We start from the raw sequence: 22655 nt of genomic DNA, 5'->3' as shown, positions 1-22655 counted from the left end.
AAATGTGTGAGGCCTGAAGAGGGCGTTCGATCCCTTAGAATATTAGAAACTGTTGTTAGCTTATCCAACATGGGTGCTAGGAACCAAATTCAGGTCCACTGTAAGAGTAGCATGCATTCTTAGCTATCTGAGTTATCTCTCTAAATTCCAAATTTTTGTTCTTTATATTTTTTTCTTAATACACAAAACTGTAAGTGCTAATAAGATTTCATGCAATGCTTTTATATGTGGATATATGGGCACACATGTGTACATAAGAATGCATATGTAATATTTAAGTCAGGCCTGGTATGCTGTTCGCTAGTGAGGTGGCTATAGATAACAATTTCGCGTTGTACATTTCAAAAAGCTAGATGGATCTTTACAGTCCTCATCTAAGAATGGTAAACATTTGAGGAGATATGTTCAGGATGATTTACTTTTTTAAAAAATTTTTATATATGGGCGTTTTGTCTGCATGTATGTCTGCACACTAGAAGAGGGCATTGGATCCCATGAGACTACATTTATTGACAGTTGCAAGCCACTATGTAGGTACTGGGAATTGACCTCTGGAAGAGCAGCCAGTGCTGTTAACTGCCATCACTCCAGCCTCCAATTTAGCCTTATTTAATTTAATCTGTTCTTTATAATTTACCCAATTGGTGTTGTTTTGTTACAATAACAAGAATATTAAAACACTAGTGGATTTGACATGAGTAAAAAAATGGAAGGGTGGCACTACAGACAAGGCAAGAAACAGGCAACAGCAAGTCTGCAGTGAGTCCATGTTGCTTTAGGTGTGTTCACAACCAGCATGTTTCCCACTTCCTCTGGAATCCTGCTGAATGTATCTCCAATCCTAACCATGACCTCACCCACCTTTCAAAGGCTAGAGAACAATTTCTGTCCGTGATCTTTATGAAGATGCTTCAGGAATTCTAATGCTGATAGTGAGAGTTACCTGGGGACATCAGCTTATTTTTGAATGCCTAATTGAAGCCTCTGACATATTGAACTATTAAGATAAAACTGTGCAACTACCTCATATACACCCTACACAGCAGAACGCTGTTCCTCAAGCGAAGCTTGTTCTTCTACAGGAGGACTGAGAAGGGATACATGCATTGCCCGGTTCTCCTACGGTGGAATCATCTGATGAAGATTTTGGGTTTAGGGCTGAAAAACAACAAAAGCCTTCTCTTCGGGATTTCTTGACCCCTTTCTAACCTGAGTTTTAAAAGTTCAAAGACTAAGCTAATTATGTCTACCCCTTGCAGGTTCAACATCCACATGCCCTCTAGAGAGACTTTATACAGGTATACAATATTTTTTAATATCCACTTAAAAATATTTTTCTTTAGGTGTGAGCGTGTGTCCATGGGGTCAGAATGAGGCAGTTTTTGGGTATGTGAGCTCCCAGACTGTGGGTGCTGAACACTGAATTCTGATCCTCAGGAATAGCAAGCAGCAAGTGTCCTTAGCACCTGGGCCAGTTTGCACCTCTTAAATATTACTTTTAAAATAGTTTTATTTAAAAATCTGTACGTGTAGGTATGTGTATGCCACATGTCAGAGTGTGCCTGTCAGGGGCCTGAGGGCAGAGGATTACCGTGGAACTTTGGGTTTCTGTTGAGAGCTGGGAAACAAAATGAGAAAACATAACTGGTGAGCTATGTCTCCAGCCTCTTGAGGAATTACCCGTTCTCCTCTTCCCAAAGGTATGTGATTGCCTGAACGTATATATGTGCACCGTGTGCATGCCTGGGGCAGAGGAGGCCAGGAGAAAGTTTTGGATCCCCTGGAACTAGAGTCACAGAGAGTTGCAAGCTGCTCTGTGGTTTCTGAGTCTTGAGCCCAGGTTCTCTGCAAGGGCAACAAATATTCTTTACTTCCTAGCTATGTCTCCAACCCGTTTGAATATTTAAGTAATCTTTTACTGTCCTCAGTTTGTTTGCGACATGTGTTTCTATCCTTCAGCACCTTATCAGGAATGCTCAAGATGATGTATTTATTGCTCATGGTTTGTGACGCAGTTCGTTGCACTAATTCACCTAACCTCCACAGTGGCCCTGAGTGTGAGCTTATCTGTGAGTCATGGAAACTCTTATCCTCCAAGAGTAATTCATCCAAGGTCTGTGATTAACACAGGACTTGGTTTTGAAGGTTGCATATCTGACCTCAAAAACTCTTTCAAAAACTTACCAGCAGTGACAATGTGCGGTTTAAAATAAGGTTTTCAAGTTTCGAAGTCTGTTGAAATAGTTATTCATTTAAAAATTTCCTGCTTTATATACTCAGTTCATCAGTTCAGGATGACTGTTATTACCTGTTTTCTTCAGCAGCCCTAAATAACTAATTATGATATGGTTTACACTTTTACCTATGCCTCCCTTCATTAAAAAAAAAAAAGTCTATTGGCATTTTAAAACTTTTTATAGCTCTCAGCTGTCCTGTGTAGGGAAAACCTAGGTCCCTTTTGCTGTAACTTGTACTCTAAAGTGTTGGAAACTGCGATGATTTGTTTTGAGGGTCTATGGCAAAAGGCAAAAGTTAACCTGATGGCCTTTAGGTCAGTCCTCGATAAGTAACTGCTCCAGAACGCAGAGCTGACTGTAGAAAAAGTTCAAGGTGAACTCTTAACCAGATCCCTGAAAGCGTGCTCGGCCCCGCCCCACGAAGGCGTGGCCGCGGCGGGGCGGGGCGCGGCCGCGGGTTATAGGACACGCAGGGTGCTCGGGGTCGTGTAGCCCTCTCGCAGCGGGACACGCGGGACCCAGGGGACCCTTGGCACTGCGCAGGACCCCGCGGGACCCGGAACCTTCCGACAGGGTTATGGCGGCCGCTCCGGGCGCCCGACTCCTGCGCGCTGCCTGCGCCTCCGTCGCTTTTCGTGGTCTGGACTGCCGTCGGCTGCTGGTCTGCGGGACCCGTGCGGGACCTGCCATCCCTCAGTGGACCCCGAGCCCCCACACGCTTGCAGAGGCCGGACCTGGCCGGCCACTGAGCGTGTCTGCGCGCGCGCGGAGTAGGTGAGGCGCAGCTCCCGGCGTCCGGCGGCCTGCGTTTCCGCCTGCGGCTCCCTTCCGCCTTGCCTCCCGGTTGCTGGCCCCGAGCCGGAGAGCTCTTCCCGTGACGCTAGCGTTCCGGGCCTGGCTCGGGCGGTGTGGGGTGCTGGCTTCGGGGCTTCTCGGTGGGTTGTCCTTGTCGACCTCGCGGTTGTGGTAGCTTTTGCTGGCCCTTTGTGCTGACATCAGCTAGGAAGGGTTTAGTAGCACCTGCCTAGTAGGAATGGTAGGGTAAGGTTTATACCCGCACTGGCTTAACTTCACTCCCTGTTGACCTAGGATCACAGTGTAGCCCTTAGAGGATGATTTAAGGGGATAAATGACTCCGTGCAGGTAACGTTGGACATGCACCTGATTGAAAGTGAGGGCTCAGTAGGCAACTGTCTCTTAGCAACAGTTCTGGAGGTCATAGTGTAGAGAATTCTGTGGCAAATGTTGAGAGAGTGAGAGATCCCCGCCACCACCGTAGGTGGAAGATTGATATTGGGAATATTTGTTCTCAAAGGCACGGTCCCCTTAGGTTTACTAAAAATAAAATTTACTTACAGGTTTCTCAGTGTAGGGACAAGGTGAGAATCATATAATGTCGGTGTCAATGCAAAACACATCTGTTGCTTCGAAGGGACGATGAGAGTTTCTTCAAAGTGAAACATGAGTAATTTTCATCTGGGAACACAGATTAAGGTTTCTCTGGATTGTATGTTACTCTGTGGAAGAACTTAGCTCAACTTTTGTAGTCACAGCCCCAAAGAAAGTCACAAATCAATGTACTTGGCAAATATACTGATGGGACATCAAGTGGATAGCAGGGTTTTAAAGCTGACTTACATATATAGCGTTTGTATTGGAAGCCGATGGTAGAATAACACATTCCAAACTTCTTTACCTGGTAAGCATGCCCTGTCTGGTGATACATGGCCATTAAAGGCCTTAAGATCCACAGTAACTTTGGCTGTCTCTAGATCTGTGGCAATCATCTCTTCACAACCACAAACGTCTGTGTCTGGTGTATCAGTCTGCAGAATGTTCAACAGATTTGACTCCAGAGCAGAGCCTAGCAGGAAATCAGAATGTCTGTACATGTGTTTGTACATACGTACAGATATTTTGCATGGAGTGAGAGGGAAATTGTTAGGGCCATTCAGTCCTATTTCTCCTGGCCTCTCCAACTATTCACCTATGGGTGCCTTAATTTCTATGGCAGGTGCTTTCTGGATTTAAGCTGTGACATACATTGACATAAGCAGTGTGATGTAAGGGGATACACATGCTTTTGCAGATTGGTTCCCACGATTTGTCATTAGGTTTTGGATGCTTTGCTTCTTGACACAGAGCTTCAAATAAGTTTTCCAGCTCCCATTATCCAGACCGTTGCTGTTAACACAGCAGCTCCCAGACACACATGGTTATTGAACATTGCGATAATGGAAGCTAAAAAGTATTTAAGGTTCTGTCTTGTAGTCATGCTAGCCACATTCCAGGTGTTTAGCACATGGTGAGTGCCTACTGCGCTTGGCATTGCTGGTGCAGGGCATTCTTGTTAAGGGCACAGTTGTGTTGGCCAGCAATACTAGGAGCCGAGTTCTAAGTTCCACGTTGATATAAGTTCTCAATAAGTGAGACTTATTGAAAAGCTGTTGTCTCCAAATGCCCTGATACAATACTTGATATTTTGTAGTAATTTGATAAAGAGCGTTCACTATTAAGACAATCCTGAGAAGTAGAGGTAAGTGGGCCTAAAGTTTTCATATTAAGTAGCTGACAAAACCAGGCTTAGACCTTGAGTAGGTTTTGTGCTGCATAGCAGGTGACAGTCTTTCCTCTTGTGTTGCTGTGGATGGAACCAGGGTCTCTTGCACGTCAGGCAGGGGATGTGCTGCAGCTGGCAGCTCTCTAGTTCCTATTTCCTGAGTCATTTCGGAGAACAAGGGTGATGAGGGAAGAAGGAGCCACAGGCTGCCCCTTTTCCCTTGCTAGTGCCCCAGGTTATGCAGTGAAAGAGTAACAGCTGCCATACCACAGTGATTCTCATCCTGAGGGTTGAGACCCCTTTATGGGATAAATAATCCTTTCACAGAGGTGGCCTAAGACCATCAGAAAACACAGATATTTACAGTTCATATCAGTAGCAAAATTGTAGTTATGAAGTAGCACTGAAAATAGTTTTATGGTTGGGGGCTCACAACAACACAAGGAACTGTATTAAAGGGTCACAGCATTAGGAAAGTTGAGAAGCACTGCTTTTCTGCATTAAGACTGGGGTGACCTATAGGACTGTGGCTAGGTTAATGTGTGTGCTGGGGTTGAGACCGTCTGTTTGGTGAGTAAGGTTTAGAAGAATTACGTTTATTGCACGACTTGGAATCTTCCCTAGTTCTTAGAAAGGGCTGTGTATACATGGCAGAGGCTGGGGTGGGGTGGGGAGGGCTGTACATTTGACCAGTCGGTCATTGAGAGTAGACGAAAGTTAATGCTAGTCAAATACGTGTATACCGTGTTTTAAGGAATAAAGTATTTCCATAGACTTTCTCTGTTTTTAACTGTTTCTCTCAGTTTGTTAAGTTAAAAAGTTTGTCCTAAGGATGTAGCTCAGATGGTAGAGTGCTTGTGTAGTATGTGTGAAGCCCTATTTGATCGCTGACACCACATACATTGGGTGTGGTGACATACACTTGTAATTCCAGCACTTGGGAGATGGAGGCAGGAGAATCAGAAGTTCAGGGCCATCCTTGGCTATTGGAGTGTTGGAACTTAGCCTGGGATAAGTAGGGTTCTCTGAAACAAACAAACAAAACAATGCTTTAATCAGTAGGCTCACTGCTCAGTTTACCTGGTTTCCATGGCCACCTCTGTAAAAGTGCCCTTAGAGGCAGAACTGGAAGCTGTGTTTTCTGGCTCTTAGGTTCTCTGCTCTTTCACTTAAAGAATTAGCTTTCCAGTCTTATTGTACTTCCTTCCTTATCCTTAGTGAATCAATTACTAATCTTAGATTTGTTAACTAGAGCTGTGTACCTTTAATACAGTGCTTGCCAATCTTCCTAATGCTGCAACCCTTCAGTGTAGTCCTTCGTATTGTGGTGACCCCATCCACAGAATTATTTTGTTACTTCATACGTTGCTACTATTATGAATCATAATGTAAATATCTAAATGCAAGATACCTGCCATGGCCCCTGTGAGAGGGGTTTTTGCTCTGAGAGTGAAGTCACTGCTTTGGTACATAGTAGCTGTTGTGTCATTAACTCTATAGTTCTTAATGTGACCTGGCCAGCCCCCCAGTAACCCAGACTGAATCCCATGGATTTATTTAACCAGCTTAGCAGAATTTCTGTACGATTATCCCCAATCTGTTTTTCTATACTCGAGACTGGCTAGTTTCCAGCTGTGCTCCCCATGTTACTTGCTCTTTGAGTTTTGCTTGGGCTCCTTTTTTGCTCCATCAGCCTGACCTCAGGACCCTTCTCCTGGCCATGTGCTCATAGTCCATCTCCGCTCACGTTGGCCTCTTGTCTTCCTTCTCTTCTCCCATTCTCTTCCCTCTTTCCTGAGACCCCCAGCCCAGTAACCAAAACCCTGCCTGCTCCTATTCTCCCCAGTAATTGGCTATTGCCACTTTTATTTAACCAGGCAGAGAAGATTGGCAAACAACGTTTATATAACATCATTTGGTGTGCATGGGAATGTGCTCATTGGCCTGAAACCAGATCTTGGGGGCCAGGATTTAGCATTGAATACATTACCCCCAACAAGTAGCAGTTCAGGTTCCTAGCAGCAAAAGAACTTGGGCTTTAAATAAAACTTACAGATCCGTGTTTGAGCTCTACCATGGTTTAGACATTTTGTACATTGTCAAACTGTGAGATAATTGTCTTGACAAGAGGCTGATGTTAAAGTGATTTGAAATTCTTTTGCTGTGAGTTTAGCTCTTGTGTGTTCTAGAACAGCAATTCTTGAGCCCCTGGCTTTGAGTAATCCCATAAACATCCTATTGACTGTAGCTTAGTTTCCAGGCATCTGTCCACATCTTAGCTTTCCGAGTCATATTGCCATATGGGTTGGGGACATTCCCATCTGGTTTTTCAAGTTGTAAATGCCAAACAAGTATGCATGCGTGCAATCTCTCTCTCTCTCTCTCTCTCTCTCTCTCTCTCTCTCTCTCTCTCTTTCTCTCTCCATAGTCCAGCTGGCTCAAATCCTTGCCTCTTCAATTCTTTTTAAATTTAATTTGTGGTTTTAGACTCTCAGCCTTGAGGGCTATTGTCATTCTCAGTTTTACCCTGGAAAAAGAAAGTAGCTGTGGGACAGTTTATCATTACAGATTCTCAAGTGTGAAGACACTTGCTTTACAGAGCCTGGGCTGGGACTAAGGCAAAGAAGAGCTTTTCCCTGACCCTGACTCGGTCTCCGGAGCCATGCAGGAAAATTCTTCCTGTTTTCTGACAGTTGTGGGAATCCTGAGACAGCTGGTGGTGCTAGGCAAGTAAAAGCACACGTTTTTAAAGGCCTCTCCCACCACCAATTAAAAGGAGTCTGTGGCATAGATCCTTTATTGAAGGCACACACACAAATTTTTATATCATTTTACTTTTAAAAGTATTAGAATTTAAAATTCATGCATTGTACAGCGTGATGAAAATTTTCACCGAATTTTAAGATACATTTCTATTGGCCTTTCTGATCAGCAGGGATCCTTTTATCCAGCACCATACTAACAGCATTATCCACGCGGGGGCGGGAGGAGCGGTCATCTGACTTATTTGTGAGATGTAATGATTGGATTTGCACTTCTGGAAGGTATTTGTAACCCTGGAATCACTTACTTCTGGGTTTTCATTCCAGTGAAGTTGGCTTTTATTGAGATGGGAGTTATGGGGGAGCCGGGGGAGGGGTGGGTATTGCCATCTATTGGTAGTGGCAAAATTACAATTACTTACTGTAAGTCTGTATCTTCTAAGTCTTGGTAATGGGTGGGGTGGGGAAGCCTCAGATACTAGGTCCGTTTCCCACATCATAATGCAGTTTGGTAGAAAGGAAAGCAATTTAGGTTTAGCTAGATGATAGCTAGCGGTAAGAACACGTGCAGAGGTGTGCGTCCTTCCAGAGTTCTGTTCTGTTGAATTTTGAATATACCATGTGGACTAAAAATGAAGTGTTCAAAGACTCAGAAGAGTTCACAAGCTGCTCCTTGGGGTCAGAGTCTCACTGAGCAGACACCTGCACAGTAGTGACCCTGTGGCTAACAGAATGACTTGCTTTTTATAAAGCTGACCACAAGCAACCTTGAACTTGTCTCTTAGGGCCATGGTCAAAGACACATTGTTTTCTAAGAGCTTATGAAAGCCAAATAGAGTGTAATGTGTAATCCCTGGCATGGAGACCAACCAGAATTGCTGTTGCTTTCAGATTTCTAGGTAGTAATGATTGCTGGGTGTTTCTAGACATCTGTGACCTGTGGGAGACAGACTCTATGCCCCCACCAGGTTACTGGGTCAGGAAGGTAGTTTGCATCTGTTTAAGGTGATAGAACTTGTCCTCTAGGTGGGTAGATGGATAGACCCTCAGTCGGTGCCATCTTCTTCTACACGTATGTAAGTGTATGTTTATTCATTCGGCTTTGCAGGTTAGGCAGTGATTTAATTTTCTCTTTCAGTTGATACTGTTATGTGAGTCTACTAATGATGTGTATGTGGGCACCCATGGCACATACGTAGAGCTCAGATGACCACTTCTTGGAGTTGGCACTCTTCTCCCTTTACATGACTTCCAGGGATCCAACTTAGGTGGCCAGGCTTTTGTGGCAAGAGCCTTTGTCTGCTGAACTATCTCCCTAGCCCTTAAGTTATAGTTTGAAATTACTAAAAATTCTGAAATGCTGCTTCCTTCTCCAGCTCAGAAGATAAGGTAACAGTCCACTTCAAGAACCGAGATGGTGAAACGCTAACGACCAAGGGGAAAGTTGGTGACTCTCTGCTAGATGTTGTGATTGAGAATAACCTAGATATCGATGGATTTGGTAAGTGTTCCTGAAACATCCAGGTAACCTTCTGAATAAGTTACAGGTTTTGTTCTTGTTTTTTGATTTTAAACTATGGCATTCTAGGGAATATAATTTAGTACATGTTACTTCTTTTTTTATTTGTAGATTATTAGAGTAGAGGCTGGAGAGATGGCTCCATGATTAAAACCACATACTGCTCCTCCAGAGTTCTGTTCCCTGCACTTAGGTCAGTTGGCTTTTTGCCTCTGATTCTGGCTGCAGCGATCCTACACCCTCTCCTGTCTTTTCCACACTTGCACACATATGGCACTCACATATACACTAAAACAACCCAGATGAATAATGGAGTGACAGACACTGTGTTTACATCTGGAAAGGAATTAAACAGCCACTTGGCTCAGAGGTCTGTTGTGGCCCACGGCCCGCTGTTTACCTGACGCTGCAAGCCTGAGCAGGTGAGAGGTCAGGCGACAAGTAGTGAGTAAACACCATAGCGCAGAGCAGCTGTGAGTCGTTATGATTTAATTTTAAATGCTGTCGAATCTTCTCAGAACAGGTAATGTGTTCTAAAAATCAATACTATGTAGAAAGTGTTCGATCTTGCTCCTGACCATATTGTTAAATCACATGTACAAAGCCTGTATTCCTACCCTTCCCTGTTGCACACTGGCTGTGCCTAATGCTTCTTTTCTGAGGGTTCTTTGGCTTGTTGCCATCTTTGTCACCTGGGAAATACAGATTTTTGTCTCAGGAAGTCTAGCCAGAATATTTTTTTTTTACTTATTTATTATTTTGTTTGTGCATGCACATACATGTGCATATTTTTATGTGTGGGCTTGCTTGTACCATGTCACGTGTGAAGGTCAGAAGACAGCTTGGTGGACTCAGTTCTTTCCTATTTTCTACCATATGGGTCTTGAGGACCAAACTTGGTTTCTTAGGTTTAGTGGCAAGCGCCTTTACCAGACGAGTGAGCTCTTTTGCCAGCCTAGCAGTGTGTAACAAGCCGCTCCCATGATTTTTTTTTTTTTTTTTTTTTTTTTTTTTTTTTTTTTTGGAGCTGGGGACCGAACCCAGGGCTTTGTGCTTGCTAGGCAAGCGCTCTACCACTGAGCCAAATCCCCAACCCAGCTCCCATGATTTGGAAAATACCTCCCATGCTAGGTTTGAAAAGCACCAGTCTAGAGCAAGGCTCCTTACATCTTTCCACTTGTGATTCCTTTTTGTTCAAGACATTTTATACAGCCTTGGGTGTACAGTTTATAGTTACACAAACCAGACATTTACTGGTAATAAGTTATAAGTTTATTTTAAATCAAGTAGATGCTTTTTTATATAAAGAACTAAATCTTTTTATTTTATTTATTTTTTATTTGGGGAGGGTTTAAGATGGAGTCTTTCTACATAGCCCTGGATGTCCTCACTGGTTTTGAACTCATTGAATCAATTGCCCCTACCTCTCAAGTGCTGGGATTAAAGCCTGACTATGGTGCTTCAGGGCAGAGTTCACCTCCCACTTTAAGAACTGTTGCTAGTTCTTTTCTTCTTCACTTCTCATTATGTAAATCTGCCTCCATGTTAATGCTTGTTACAGTTTTTCTTCTTAGAAGCAACGCCCCTCTCCTTAAGTAGTAAATTCTAAAAAGCTGTTTCCTGAGTGCTGGGGCCATAGGCATGTCCTACCAAGCCCAGCTAAACTGCACTTTAATTAAGTTTTGCTAAAGTATTCGTTCACAGTGGTTGCTAGTGTGCTGAACAGTAACTGAGACCGGACTCTGGGATCAGACAAATTTTGATTCTCAAACCAACATTGTCACCTGAGACCTGGGGCATGCCACTGGAACTTCTTTATGTCCATTTTTATGCTCTGGAGAATAGTAACAGTTCTGTCCTCACTGTGTTGTTCAGGATACAGCAGTGAAGGGCTCGTCAAGTGCTAAGTTTGGCAAGAACAGTAGTGTTTGTGGCATTTTAGTTTGGGTTATTCTCACCCCACAGATCTGCAGAGTCCTTGGAAAGCAGCAGCCCTATAATTTCTAGTGTTGGTGAAAACTGTCTCTGTGTGACTGTGGAAGGCAGTATGGGTCTCGAGTGCTCAGAGATGTCCCATTCCCAGAATATGGTCACTGTTTTCCTGGCTTGCAGTCTCCTAGAAAAGCTCTGTCTAGGGATTCCTTGATCCTGCAGGTTGCTGGTGGATCTTTGTCTATAGAGAGTTCACATAAAATGATCAGCTTTGTTGGTTTGGGGTACCAGCTGTGGAGAACAAGGGCCAGCTACACAATGGAGGGAATACTGGCAGAGTGAGATGCCCATAGCAGTCTTTGAGTGGCTCTGGATCTGGGAGACCCAGAGACTCTACTTCTACTCTCACATCTCTGGTTGACCTTGAGGTCTTTTACAAGCAGGAGTGAACTAAGACACAAATTGCTTGGTTGTTGAAGGATTCACCTAGTTACCTGATCCCCTTGGCACCAGACGTGTAAGCTTCTGGCCAGTCATTTACCTGGCCATATTCGTGTACTGAGGAATGCGAGCTTTAGAGGATTTGTCTAGAACACTGACTGGAAAGCAAATAGCAGCACTGACCACCAGTGAGCAGCAACTCAGCAAAGCTGGGGCAGGGCAAGTTCCTGAACCCCAAATTTTCACATTGTGGTATCTGCAGTATGCACAGAAAAAGGCATTCAGGATACATAAAGAGCAATATAAGGCCCTTATTTGGAAAAACAAGCAAAAATCCTTCAACATAAATTATTAATAAGGAGGCCCAGGTGATAGATTTATTAGACACTTTCTTTGTTTTTTGAACAGGGTTTCTTTCTAGCTCTGTCTTTCCTGGAACTAGGCCAGGTTAAAAAACTGTATGACAGTATTCTTTGGCATGTTCTAGACCAACATCTATATGTAGGGGCTGTTAACACACCCTGAGAACATGCAAAAGCAACTGTTTTTCCATCCCCAAATGTTCCTAAGTTAGATGAAAGCTGTAACCAGACAGGACTATTTTTGTCATTTTCTCTGTAGATTCAATTTCACTTTTGGGAAGAGACTCTCTTGTCTTGGGCAATTTACTACAGAGATGTTTCTAACAGAAAAGAGTAGCAAAAACAACTGCTCATCAACAGAAAACCGATATACAATCATAGACTATGAGGCTGTAGTCGCATAAGACAATTCTAGAAGAGTTAAGAATTAAATACCAGGGGCTGGGGATTTAGCTCAGTGGTAGAGCGCTTACCTAGGAAGCGCAAAGCCCTGGGTTCGGTCCCCAGCTCAAAAAAAAAAAAAAAAAAAAAAAAAAAAGAATTAAATACCAGAAGGGAGTGGTTTTGTTACAAAAGTCCTTCTATTGTGTTTGTTATTTTTCTATTGCTATGATAAAATACCTGAACTACTGTATCCCTGCTGGCCTTGAAATTATGTATCTGAGGCTGGCCTTGTACTCCTGATCTTCTTTCTTCATCTCTGAGTGCATGAGCCACCGTGTCTGGTTTCGGTCATGCTGGAGAGTAAACCTAAAGCATCATGTGTGCAAGGCAAGCGCTCTGTATTCCAGCTCCAGCTCCAGTCTGTTGGCTTCAAACTAGCATCTTAGAGAGGTCAATCAATTAAAAAACACAACATCGTTTACAGGAATTTTACTGTGACATATTTATGTTATAAAGTGTTGGTGTAAAATTAACTTCATATTGTGAGTCAAAGTTTTTCCCAACCCCCTTTTAGTGTGGTTGAGTATGGTTTTCTGCCTAGCTTGTTTTTGCACTCTGTCACTCAGTCTGTGACTTTGGGTTAGGCCCCTAACTTTGTATCTTGTCCTCGCTCCAATAGAATGGAGCTAATATTAGTATTTACTCCATATGGTTGCTGCAAAGATCAAATGAGTTAATCTAAGGGTATCAGGACCTTTTCTGTTGTGATAAAGCTCCCTTGACCAGAAGTGACTTAGAGAAGAGGGAGTTTATCTTGGTTTGCATATGGTTCCACATAGAAAGTCCATAGTGATGAGGGCGACCTGGCAGCAGGTGGTCTTGTCTGGAAGATAACAGATCACATTTTCAACCACAGATGTGAAGGAGACAGGGAACTGGAAGTGGTGGGGCTACAGATCCAAGCCTGACCCAGTGACATGCTTCTTCAGCAAGGCTGTACCTCCTAAAGGTTTCCATGGCATCCTCCAAACCAGTACCGCCTGCTGAGCTCCCCGAGTGGCTGACCGAGTCCACAGTCTGCAGTATCTTCCCATGTACTCTCTTCCATTCTGTGACCATAAGCCCTTCCTAGTTGCTGATGGAGATTAACTTTATATCTTTGATTCATTCTCTCCTCTGAGCTTGAACTTGTAGATTCAACTCCTTACTTTGTTTCTTTCTGGAAACCCCAAAGGTATTTAAAACTCAATTATTGATTTTTTAAACATGTACTTCTCTCCTCCACCACATGTGTATAATTGTGTGTGCATATGGGCCCACACTTGCATGTGGAGGGCTGGAGAGGTTATGTTAGTTCTTTTTTACCGTGCACATTGTGAGCGTGAATCTCAAGTCATCGGAGAAGCTTGGCAGCAGTTGTCCTTACCTGCTGAGCCATGTTGCTGGTAAGCATCATGTTCTTAAAACAGCCTTCGCCCTTCCCCACAGCAGTCTTTCCTCAGCATGTCCTGTATTTGTAATGCACACTATCTAGCTACTGCAGGCTGAAACCTGAGCGGCATTGTTGTCCTTGTGCAGCCAGCCCATCAGCACCTCCTCTCACTTAAGCCTCCAGAAGCGCCTTTTGGCTCCATTATATTTATCACTTGACTCTGCGAAGCCACTGGACCTGTGAACCCGCTTCCAGTCTGAGCCCTGGAACTGGGGTGATTGTCTGACGTCAGCTGTATCAGTTCTCTGAGTAAAACCACAAAGGACTTGCCATTGCATTAAGATTAAATCCGTATTCCTCATTGGTCTAAGAGGCTACACATGTTATGCTCCCCTCTCCTTTCCCCTCTGCCCCAACGCTTTGTTCTCCCTAGTGTAGCAATGCTGACCTCCTAGAAGCTTGAACTCACACCAAATCACCACCTTCAAGACTTCATGTGCACTTTTCCCTCTGGAGGTACCATCTTCTCTCTCATCCCACAAATGTGTACTTACTGTTCTGTGTCCGTCAAGTGTCTGTATTCGTACCAGGACACAGAGGAGAACACATAGTAGCTGGTGATAAGTGCTGTGGAAGGAATGGCTGGATTCTGGGGTAGAGGGTACTGGCTTCACGTAACAAAAGAAGTCCTCCTTTGCCTAACCACCCAGTCCCTAGTGGGGTGTCTCTCTGTACTCCCAACCCACTATAAATTTGGATTGCCTGTAGCACCCAGTCTGTGATCGTCTGTCATTGTCTGGTCTACCTCAGACCATGCTTTCATATGTGTTTACCACATTTCTGTGATGCATTTATTCACTCCTGTGTTCTTCTTCGCTTGAACTCTGGTGAGCGATACGGTCACTCTCAATTTATAACTTACCGTGTATAAGGGAGTGAGGCAGTAGGTGAATCAAATGGACAGTTGTAAACTTGGGAAGCAATAGAATGCACAATAATCTTGTATCTAGTACCTGTTAGCAGATGAGCTTCTCAGTACTGTGTGTTTCAGTATTCCGCCACTTGGGGGCAGTTACACATCTGTGATTAAATTGATCTAGCTTATCCTTTCAACCTTTCTTCTGTATTCTGCATGCCTGTTTGATGACTGTTCAAGGTAAGAGGTCCTAATAATGTTTATGGATGTCTGTGTTTCTATTTGTTATGCCTTACCGTTGTATTTCTGATGTGCTAGATCATCGAACAATACTCATACATAACTTCATATTTTCAATATGTAACTTCCAACATAGCTGTATTCTAGGTTTTGGTTAGGAAAGGGGTAAGGTGGGTGGCCCACTTTATCTTATCAGAATCAAAAGTGGACAAAATGACCTTAATTCAAGACTTTCATACAGGAAACATCCTATTAGCAACACTCAAATTTCGTAAGTGGAAGTGGAAATTTCATATATCTATACAGTGTACCTTCATTATCCCCACTTGCCATTACTTCCCTCCAGCTTCCTTTAGTGTTCGCTGCCCTGTCGTCCTCTAAACTTGACCTCCTTTTTGGTTATTAACCTCTAGACACCAATTAGTGCTGCTAATATGTGTGAGTGTAGGGCCAGCAGTTGGGGTATGGCCAGCCTACCAGTGTTGTCATGTCCTCAAGAGAGTGATTCTCTCTCCCTCAGTAACCATCGACTGCCTGTAGTTCCTTTGCCAAGGAAACGCCTGTGTCTATGCTGGGATTGTGATTGGCTTGATCCTGTGCAGGCAGTCACAGCTGCTATGTATGCAACAGCTATGCCATGTCCGGATGTCACCATTCACAGCTTTCCTGCTCATCAGCCAGTGCTTCTCACTACTTCAGGCCCTCTTCCATAATGCTCCCTGAGCCTTATCTTTACTTATTTTGTTACTTAGATCAATTATAAGTCTGTGCATTAACCTACTGCAAAATCAAGCTGCTTCCTCCAGAGTTGAGAGCAACACAAATCAATGAGTATTTAGAAAGCAGTTCAACAGCTTAACCAATAAGTAAACTAGCAATAAATTCCCAGAGCCTGGGATCTCTCTTGTCATGAGATTTTGACCAAATTTATAGTACCAGGCATGAAATCCCTTCTATGAAGCCAGCTTAAAATCCAGTCAGAAAGTTGTTGGTTACCCCATGACGCGACAGTCATGCCACTGTTACAATGGGTACATCTTGCCAATCAGGTTAGTACTGTCGCATGCAGGGTCTAGTGCTGAATGAAAACACTGATAGTTTCCCCCCAGCAGCTCAAGATTTCTCACCATTTCCAAATAGTAATTATTGCAACTTACCAGGTATGCTGCCAATACATATAATTTGTTTTTACCCATGATCCTTGTAACTCCTGGGTGAGCTTGGTATTAGTTACGGTTAAGATAATGGAAGCATGAAACATAAAGAGGCTTTACCCTGACACAGTAGCAGGAGAGGGTACTGTAGGCAGAGAATGCACTTCCAAAGCTCAAGGCTCCTGAGCTTCATCACTTGGGCCCTCCTGACGCTATCACTGCTTTGAAATGGCTTTAATAGAAACTAAGGTCTTGTCTCGTCTCCCCTCCCCTCCCCTCCCTTCCCCTCCCCTCCCCTCATCTCCTCTCCCCTCCCCTCCCCTCTCTGTGTGTCTCTCTCTCTGTGTGGTTATATGTGTTCTGGTGCATGCTATGGAGTTTTCTTTCTACCTTGTTGAAATGGGTCTCCTTGTTTTTACTACTGTGTTGTATACTCTAGGCTGTCCTGTCTGGCTAGTAAAATTCTTAGAGATCTTGTGAATAACTCTGTGTGTGTGTGTGTGTGTGTGTGTGTGTGTGTGTGTGTGTACACATATATTTGTGTATGTATATCAAATAATTGGTTTAAAATAAACTTTCTTTGTGCTTTGTTAAAATTGTGCTCTTGATTCCTGTACCTATTTTATTTGCCTGTGTACCTGTGGTCACATAGAAATTTCTCACTTGGAAGTGGGTCATGAATGGAAACGTTTGGGAAGCCCTGACTTACATGTTTGAGTTTCTTTGTGAGATTTCCAAATGAACCCTGAGGCTGTTTCTCAGCAGATTTTGTTAGTTCCCTTTGTGGAGTATCTGTTCAGAACCTTTGTGAGGTACTGTGAGTGACTTCAGACAGTGTGTGAGGATGGGGGGACCTGTTCCGCACTCATGATTTTTCGATATTCCAGCCCCTTTTAGCACTGTAGCTGATTCTAAAACTCAGACACGTTTTACGTCAGCCAGGTGGGCCCTGCTGCCGTGGACGGCATGCTCACCTCTGCTGCTTTTTCAGGTGCGTGTGAGGGGACTTTGGCTTGCTCTACCTGTCATCTTATCTTTGAGGACCATATATATGAGAAGTTAGATGCCATTACTGATGAAGAGAACGACATGCTTGACCTGGCTTTTGGACTAACAAACAGGTGAGTAGATGTTGTTGGTTTGTTGTTTGAAGGACAGGATTATAACTATTCGTCAGGGTAGCCTCACACTCGTGCGTGCTGAGATTACAGACATAAGGCACAAAGCTTGACCTAAGGTTTAAGGCTGCTTCACTGTTACCAGCAACCTGGAAAAGTCTGCATTGATTCTCCTTTGGGTCTAAGATTGTACCCATGAGTAGACGTGTCCTTATGCATACAGAACAAGTCATAAAGTCTGAATGGATTTCTCTTTCACTGTCCACACTTGGCCTCCATGAAACTTCCCTTTTACAAGTCAAAGAATTAAGTGGTAGTAATATAATTTTTAAATCATAATATATCTTTTATCATCCATTTATGCCAGAAATTAATATTTATCACAATTTAATAGGAAGGAATTAAATGCTTTTTATAGTATTCTTGAAGGACAAATTTGATAATTGAACAAAAAAGTTATAGTGGAGATTTTTGCCTGTTTGAGAGAATTGAGTTTTCAAAGAAACTTAATATACAGTAGTAATTATGTTAAGGTGACTAGTTCTTTTTCTAAATGTGCATTAAGAACTTAATCAGAGCGTGTTAATTAGTAGGTAGAGTCTCTCTAACACTGCGCGCTCCATGATAGCAGGTAGCATTAGTGATACTATTTTTTAATTATCCAGTCTCACACTCAAGGAAGACATCTCCTTGATTTACTGTTTCAAGGCATAATTAAGGAGGCTTATTACTTACTGAGAGTGGGTTTTGTTTAACTATATTTTGCTACCTTAATGAATAATTTTTAAAAAACTTTATTAGCTTACAAGAATTCTTTTTTCTATGGTAAGGATAAATTTTAATAACTTACAGTAATAGTTTATTAATTTCACTTTCTTCCTTTTATAGTTCATCTCCCTATTTTTCATTCTGAGGAGAGGTAGCCATAGAATAGTATAAATGGATTAATTGAATTATGAGCTAGTTGGGGAACAAGCCTAGCTTAAGGCCTAGACATTAATTCATAAATAAATACTCTGTATCATTATTCAGGAACTGGGGCAGACATAGGAAAAAAAATGCTTACAAACGGCCCCCATGTTTGGTGCCAATGTTGTTTTTAACAAAATCTCAAATGTTTGATTTTACTAGCGGGAGCCAGCCAGTGCTGAGGTGAAAGCCTGTTATCTCAGAGAGGCAGAGAAAGCACCCACCTGACCTTCTTCCACAGCTATCCCAAAAGAAAAAGCTCTCTTCCATACTGTCTAAAAACCCTTCAGACTGAGTGTCTCTTCCTTCGACTTCCTGTGTGTCTCTCTGTCTATCCTCCTGACTTCCTCTTACTCTGTATGGTTATTTCCTATGTTCACTCCCTGTCAATTGGTTGCTTGCTCTGCATCTTGACCTATGGTTGTTGACTTTATTTAATCCTGTTTACAATAAACAGAAGGCTCCTGGATTAAAGGTGTGTCCTAGTGCTGACCCACACCACAACTAGAAACAGGTTTCCCAGTAAATAACACGATCTCAGGGTTCACGGTGTGATCAGATAGCCTTCACCACGGCTGTCCCCAGCCTCACTTTTGTCTTATGGAGGTGAGACCGATACCTTGGGAGGGGAAACCAAGAACTCCATACCTTTTTACACGAAAGCTCATTGTGTCAATTTCTCTGACCAGAGCTGCTCACTGTCCTCATGTGTGCCTGTTCTCCTATCCCTGTACCTGCGGTGCTCTGCTGTGCCTCACTGACAGGTGCTCCACTTTGTGTATTAATAGTTCCTTATGTGTAGCCTTGTCTCACTCACCATATGCTCGTGTGCAGTATCCAACTATCTCACTAAGGCCTTCCAAGTTTATAAAGTCTGTCTGGATTGCCTTTTTTTTTTCTCTTGCAGATAGAGCTCAGTGCATAGTTGAGTATTGTCAAGGCTATTTCTAGTTCTGCAAAGAACTACTGATGGGAGATGGGTTGTTTTTTTCTCCTATCATCAAAACTCCCTATGGTTAACCTGGCTTTCTCATTCTAGGACTCCCCAGTGGTGCCTCACTATTTCTACACTTATGTGTTACCCTGGATACTTTTAAACTACAATTCTCCATGTAAATTTTCTCTTTCTCAAAGAAGGTGCTGGAGACTGAATTTGGGACTTTTGGACTTGAGGCATGTCTGTCATGGAGCAGCACCCTAGTCCATTGCTTGTCTTGTCAGCAGAACCAAAGCACTTACCTCACTTAGCTCAGATGTTTCTTTGAGCCTCTGTGTCTGTTGCCTTGACCTCAAATGCTCTTCTCAAGTTATTTTGCTCTTTTTTTTTTTAAGTTATTTTGCTCTTATAAATGTTCAGTCTTACCCATCTTTCAAAGTCTGTTCTAGATCCATCTGTCCCAGCCAGAAGTGTGGGTGTCTCCTCAGAGGGGTTTTAGTTTTTCTGTTTGTGTGTCATTTGTCACAGTCTCACATGCTAATTGTCAGTGAGTTGTCTCATCTCATGTGTCTGATTGAAAGTTCACTCCATACTGTTGACATTGGCACTTAGTCTTGTCAGCAGCCCAATGAGCAAGCCTTTAGTCTCCATCGTGGTGGTCAGGCTAGGAAATAACAAAAGTTGCCGTTAAAAGTTCTGTTACTTCTGATTTTGAACCATTGGCCTGCTTGGCTCTGAATCTTGTGCTTTCCTATGAATACTACTCCTGTGCCCAACATGTAACAGATGTTAATAAGAAAATATTGACTTTTTTCCCATGTATACCTGCTACGATACAGTAGCTCACCCATTGACAATTAGAATAATCACTGACATTCAGTAGTTCACCCATTGACAATTAGTAGTAGAACATTTACCACGATGCATTCTGTAAATGTTTGATGAATGCATTAATGAAGCCAATGCTTTCATAACGTGCTTTGTCAAAGACTGGTTGTAAGATTAACCTTTTGTTCAGTATTAGGAATTGAGCCTAGAGCCTTGCACATGCTAGGCAAGCACTTCACATGGAGCTCTATTCCCAGCCTGATATTTATATTTTTATTTTAAGACTGGATCAAATTTACATCCAAGCTGGAATTTAACTTACTCCTTAGCCCAGGCTGGCCTTCAACCTGCAGTCTTCTTATCTCAGCCTCCTAAGTAACTGAGATGACAGGCATATGCCACCAACCTGCCTTAACACGTAACTTTTTTGTATTTCTAAGAGAAAAGTGCTGCTGATTAAAATGTGCACTATATTCTCTTTTCCCTTACTATATTGTGTGCATTTGAAAAGTTATTTATGCATATCCATATATGTGTAGCTATTTGTTGAAAACAAAACATCCAAGGGAAGCATGATTCATAGCAATCTGTGAAAGAAAAAAGACAATGGAGTGATGGTCTTTCTTTCCATAGCAGATTACAGGTGTGCATCTGCTCTGTTCCTCTATTGCTGGTAATTTCAGTTTATAATCCTTTTGGACTTCCTTTGAGAGGGTTAGAAAATGTAACATCTTTGGAGTCAAGATACTCGCGCACTTGGAGACACCCATGTATGTGTTACAACTTTGACACAGCTGCCTCCTTACACTGTAGCAGTGACTTTAAGAGGTCAAAGGCTTTATGATAGACATTGATTTCAGAGATGTTAAAAATAAGGGAGAAATAGCCTTGATGGTTGGAATTTGATCTTTGTCTTAAAGGTGGTTGTAGTCACTGGTTGAGGCAGGAGCTCATATCCTAGCTGGGTCCATTTTCACTTGCTGTGTGGCTGAGGATAGCTGAGGACTCCCGTTCTGCCTTCATCTCCCAAGTGGTGGGATTAGAGGTGCTTGCCTTAGTCTATGATTGTATTTATCTGGGAGCCGAAGAGTTGTTTCCTTAGCTTGCTAAGTCAGTTGTTATAGTGTGCCTTCACGCTTTCTGGTTGTTTCTCTGTCTGTCAATAACCCCACTAAACAAGTTTTGGTGAGTCCATTGGCTGACACACTAGAGCCTCGTGAAGCTTTGGCCTAGCAGGTTGTGTGATGCTGACCTGCTGCTGCCCTTTAGAGGGCATGACACGAGGTAGACGACATGGATGGTGGTGTCTGCTTTGGCCGAATGAAAACTTAAAAGATTAGCAAGCTCTCCATTTGCTTTAAGCAAGAAAGTCTAAAAATATCCCAAACAACTACAGGCTGAATGCTGTGTATCCAGTATTAATCAGAGTCTCTCTCATCTTGCAGGTCACGGCTGGGCTGTCAAGTTTGTCTGACCAAGGCTATGGACAATATGACTGTCCGTGTGCCTGAAGCAGTGGCAGATGTCCGACAGTCTGTTGACATGAGCAAGAATTCCTAAGCTACAATAAAAAGAATATTTTCATTAAATTTTTACCTATTTTTATAATTATTTCTTAGCATAATTGATTATATGGCAAAATATGTAGCTGTGCTGTCTTAGTTCAGTTTTGTAGTACTGAAAATTTGCAGTTTTTATTTTGATTAAATTATTAAAATATCAGTCTATTAGAAGACAGCTGATACAATAAACTCCTTATGTATTTTACCATGAGTGGGTTCAGTGATTTTGGCAAAACATGACTGTGTAATCTCATGTCTGCTGTTTTAAAAGGTAAGTTTAAAAAGAATATCACTGGAGCTGCAGAATTAGGTCAGCAATTAAGAGCACTGACTATTTTTCCAGAGGACACAGTTCAATTCTAACACCTACACTGTACCTCATAATGGTCTGTAATTTCACTTTTGGCCTCTCCATACATGTGGTTTATAGGCACAATAAGGAAAACATCCATACACATGAAATAAAAATAAAATCTCAAGAAATTTAAAGACTTAATATCCTTGTTTCATGTGGATGGTAGAGCTCTATCTTGACCAGGATATATCCAGAGAATCCTACTGGGAACCACATCTAGTGATTGACTGATGTCTGACTGAAACTGGAGAAATTATGAAGATGTTAACTGAGGTTGGCAAAACAAGAGGCAATGTGCATGGTGGAGAGAGGTGTATACAACCCCAGAGCTGTGTTATGGAGGACATCATGTGACCTCAGTATAGATGCAAGAAACTGGCAGACTGACACGGCCTACTGGGACCACTGCAACTGGCCCTTTACTTCCTGGTAATGGCATTTTTATATCATTAGCATTAAAAACTTCTGTTCATATTGTCCATTGTGTTCAAGGACATATTCAGAAGCTTCACTTAGAGATAAAAGAGACAGAGTTAACCCTATTCAGGGAAAATCTTGATCCATTTCTGGAATTCTTTAGTTGCCTTAACTCATGAATAATTTCCCTGCCTGCAATACATTGTCTCAAATCCCATGCTACCCATCCCTCTCAGATTCCTACACTCATCTGTGTCCTTCTGTATTACAAGAAATCCTTGTCCTCAGTTCCTTATTTTGTCTTGTATTCTTTCTTTGATAATTATAAGAACCTGGAAACACTGGGAAGATGCTTCTGTTTGCTGTGCCTTGGAGGACTGATTCCTCAACATTCATTTATAGATAGCATTATGTGTGGCAGCATTTATGTATAAATGTGTGTGAAAAAAGATAATCACTGAGTGGAACATTTAATTTTAAAGACAGTAAAACCTTATAAATATGTATTTCAAAATTTTGCTTTAGTAAGA

At 42.5% G+C, this 22655-nt stretch overlaps 1 protein-coding gene across 1 annotated transcript; it reads left to right on the top strand.

Annotated features, from left to right (window-relative positions):
* Positions 1-2750: 2750 nt before the first annotated feature.
* On the top strand, positions 2751-21557 carry Fdx1 (ferredoxin 1). Its single transcript, NM_017126.2, has 4 exons — positions 2751-3011; positions 8936-9060; positions 16931-17060; positions 21237-21557. Exons 1-4 carry the CDS (start codon positions 2815-2817, stop codon positions 21349-21351), a joined length of 567 nt encoding a protein of 188 aa, NP_058822.2. The 5' UTR covers positions 2751-2814; the 3' UTR covers positions 21352-21557.
* Positions 21558-22655: the final 1098 nt, after the last annotated feature.

This window comes from Rattus norvegicus, chromosome 8 (assembly GCF_036323735.1).
Source record: "Rattus norvegicus strain BN/NHsdMcwi chromosome 8, GRCr8, whole genome shotgun sequence".
NCBI lineage: Eukaryota > Metazoa > Chordata > Mammalia > Rodentia > Muridae > Rattus > Rattus norvegicus.
The sequence above is the reverse complement of the archived record's forward strand: the minus strand, read 5'-3'. Positions and strand labels throughout refer to the sequence as shown.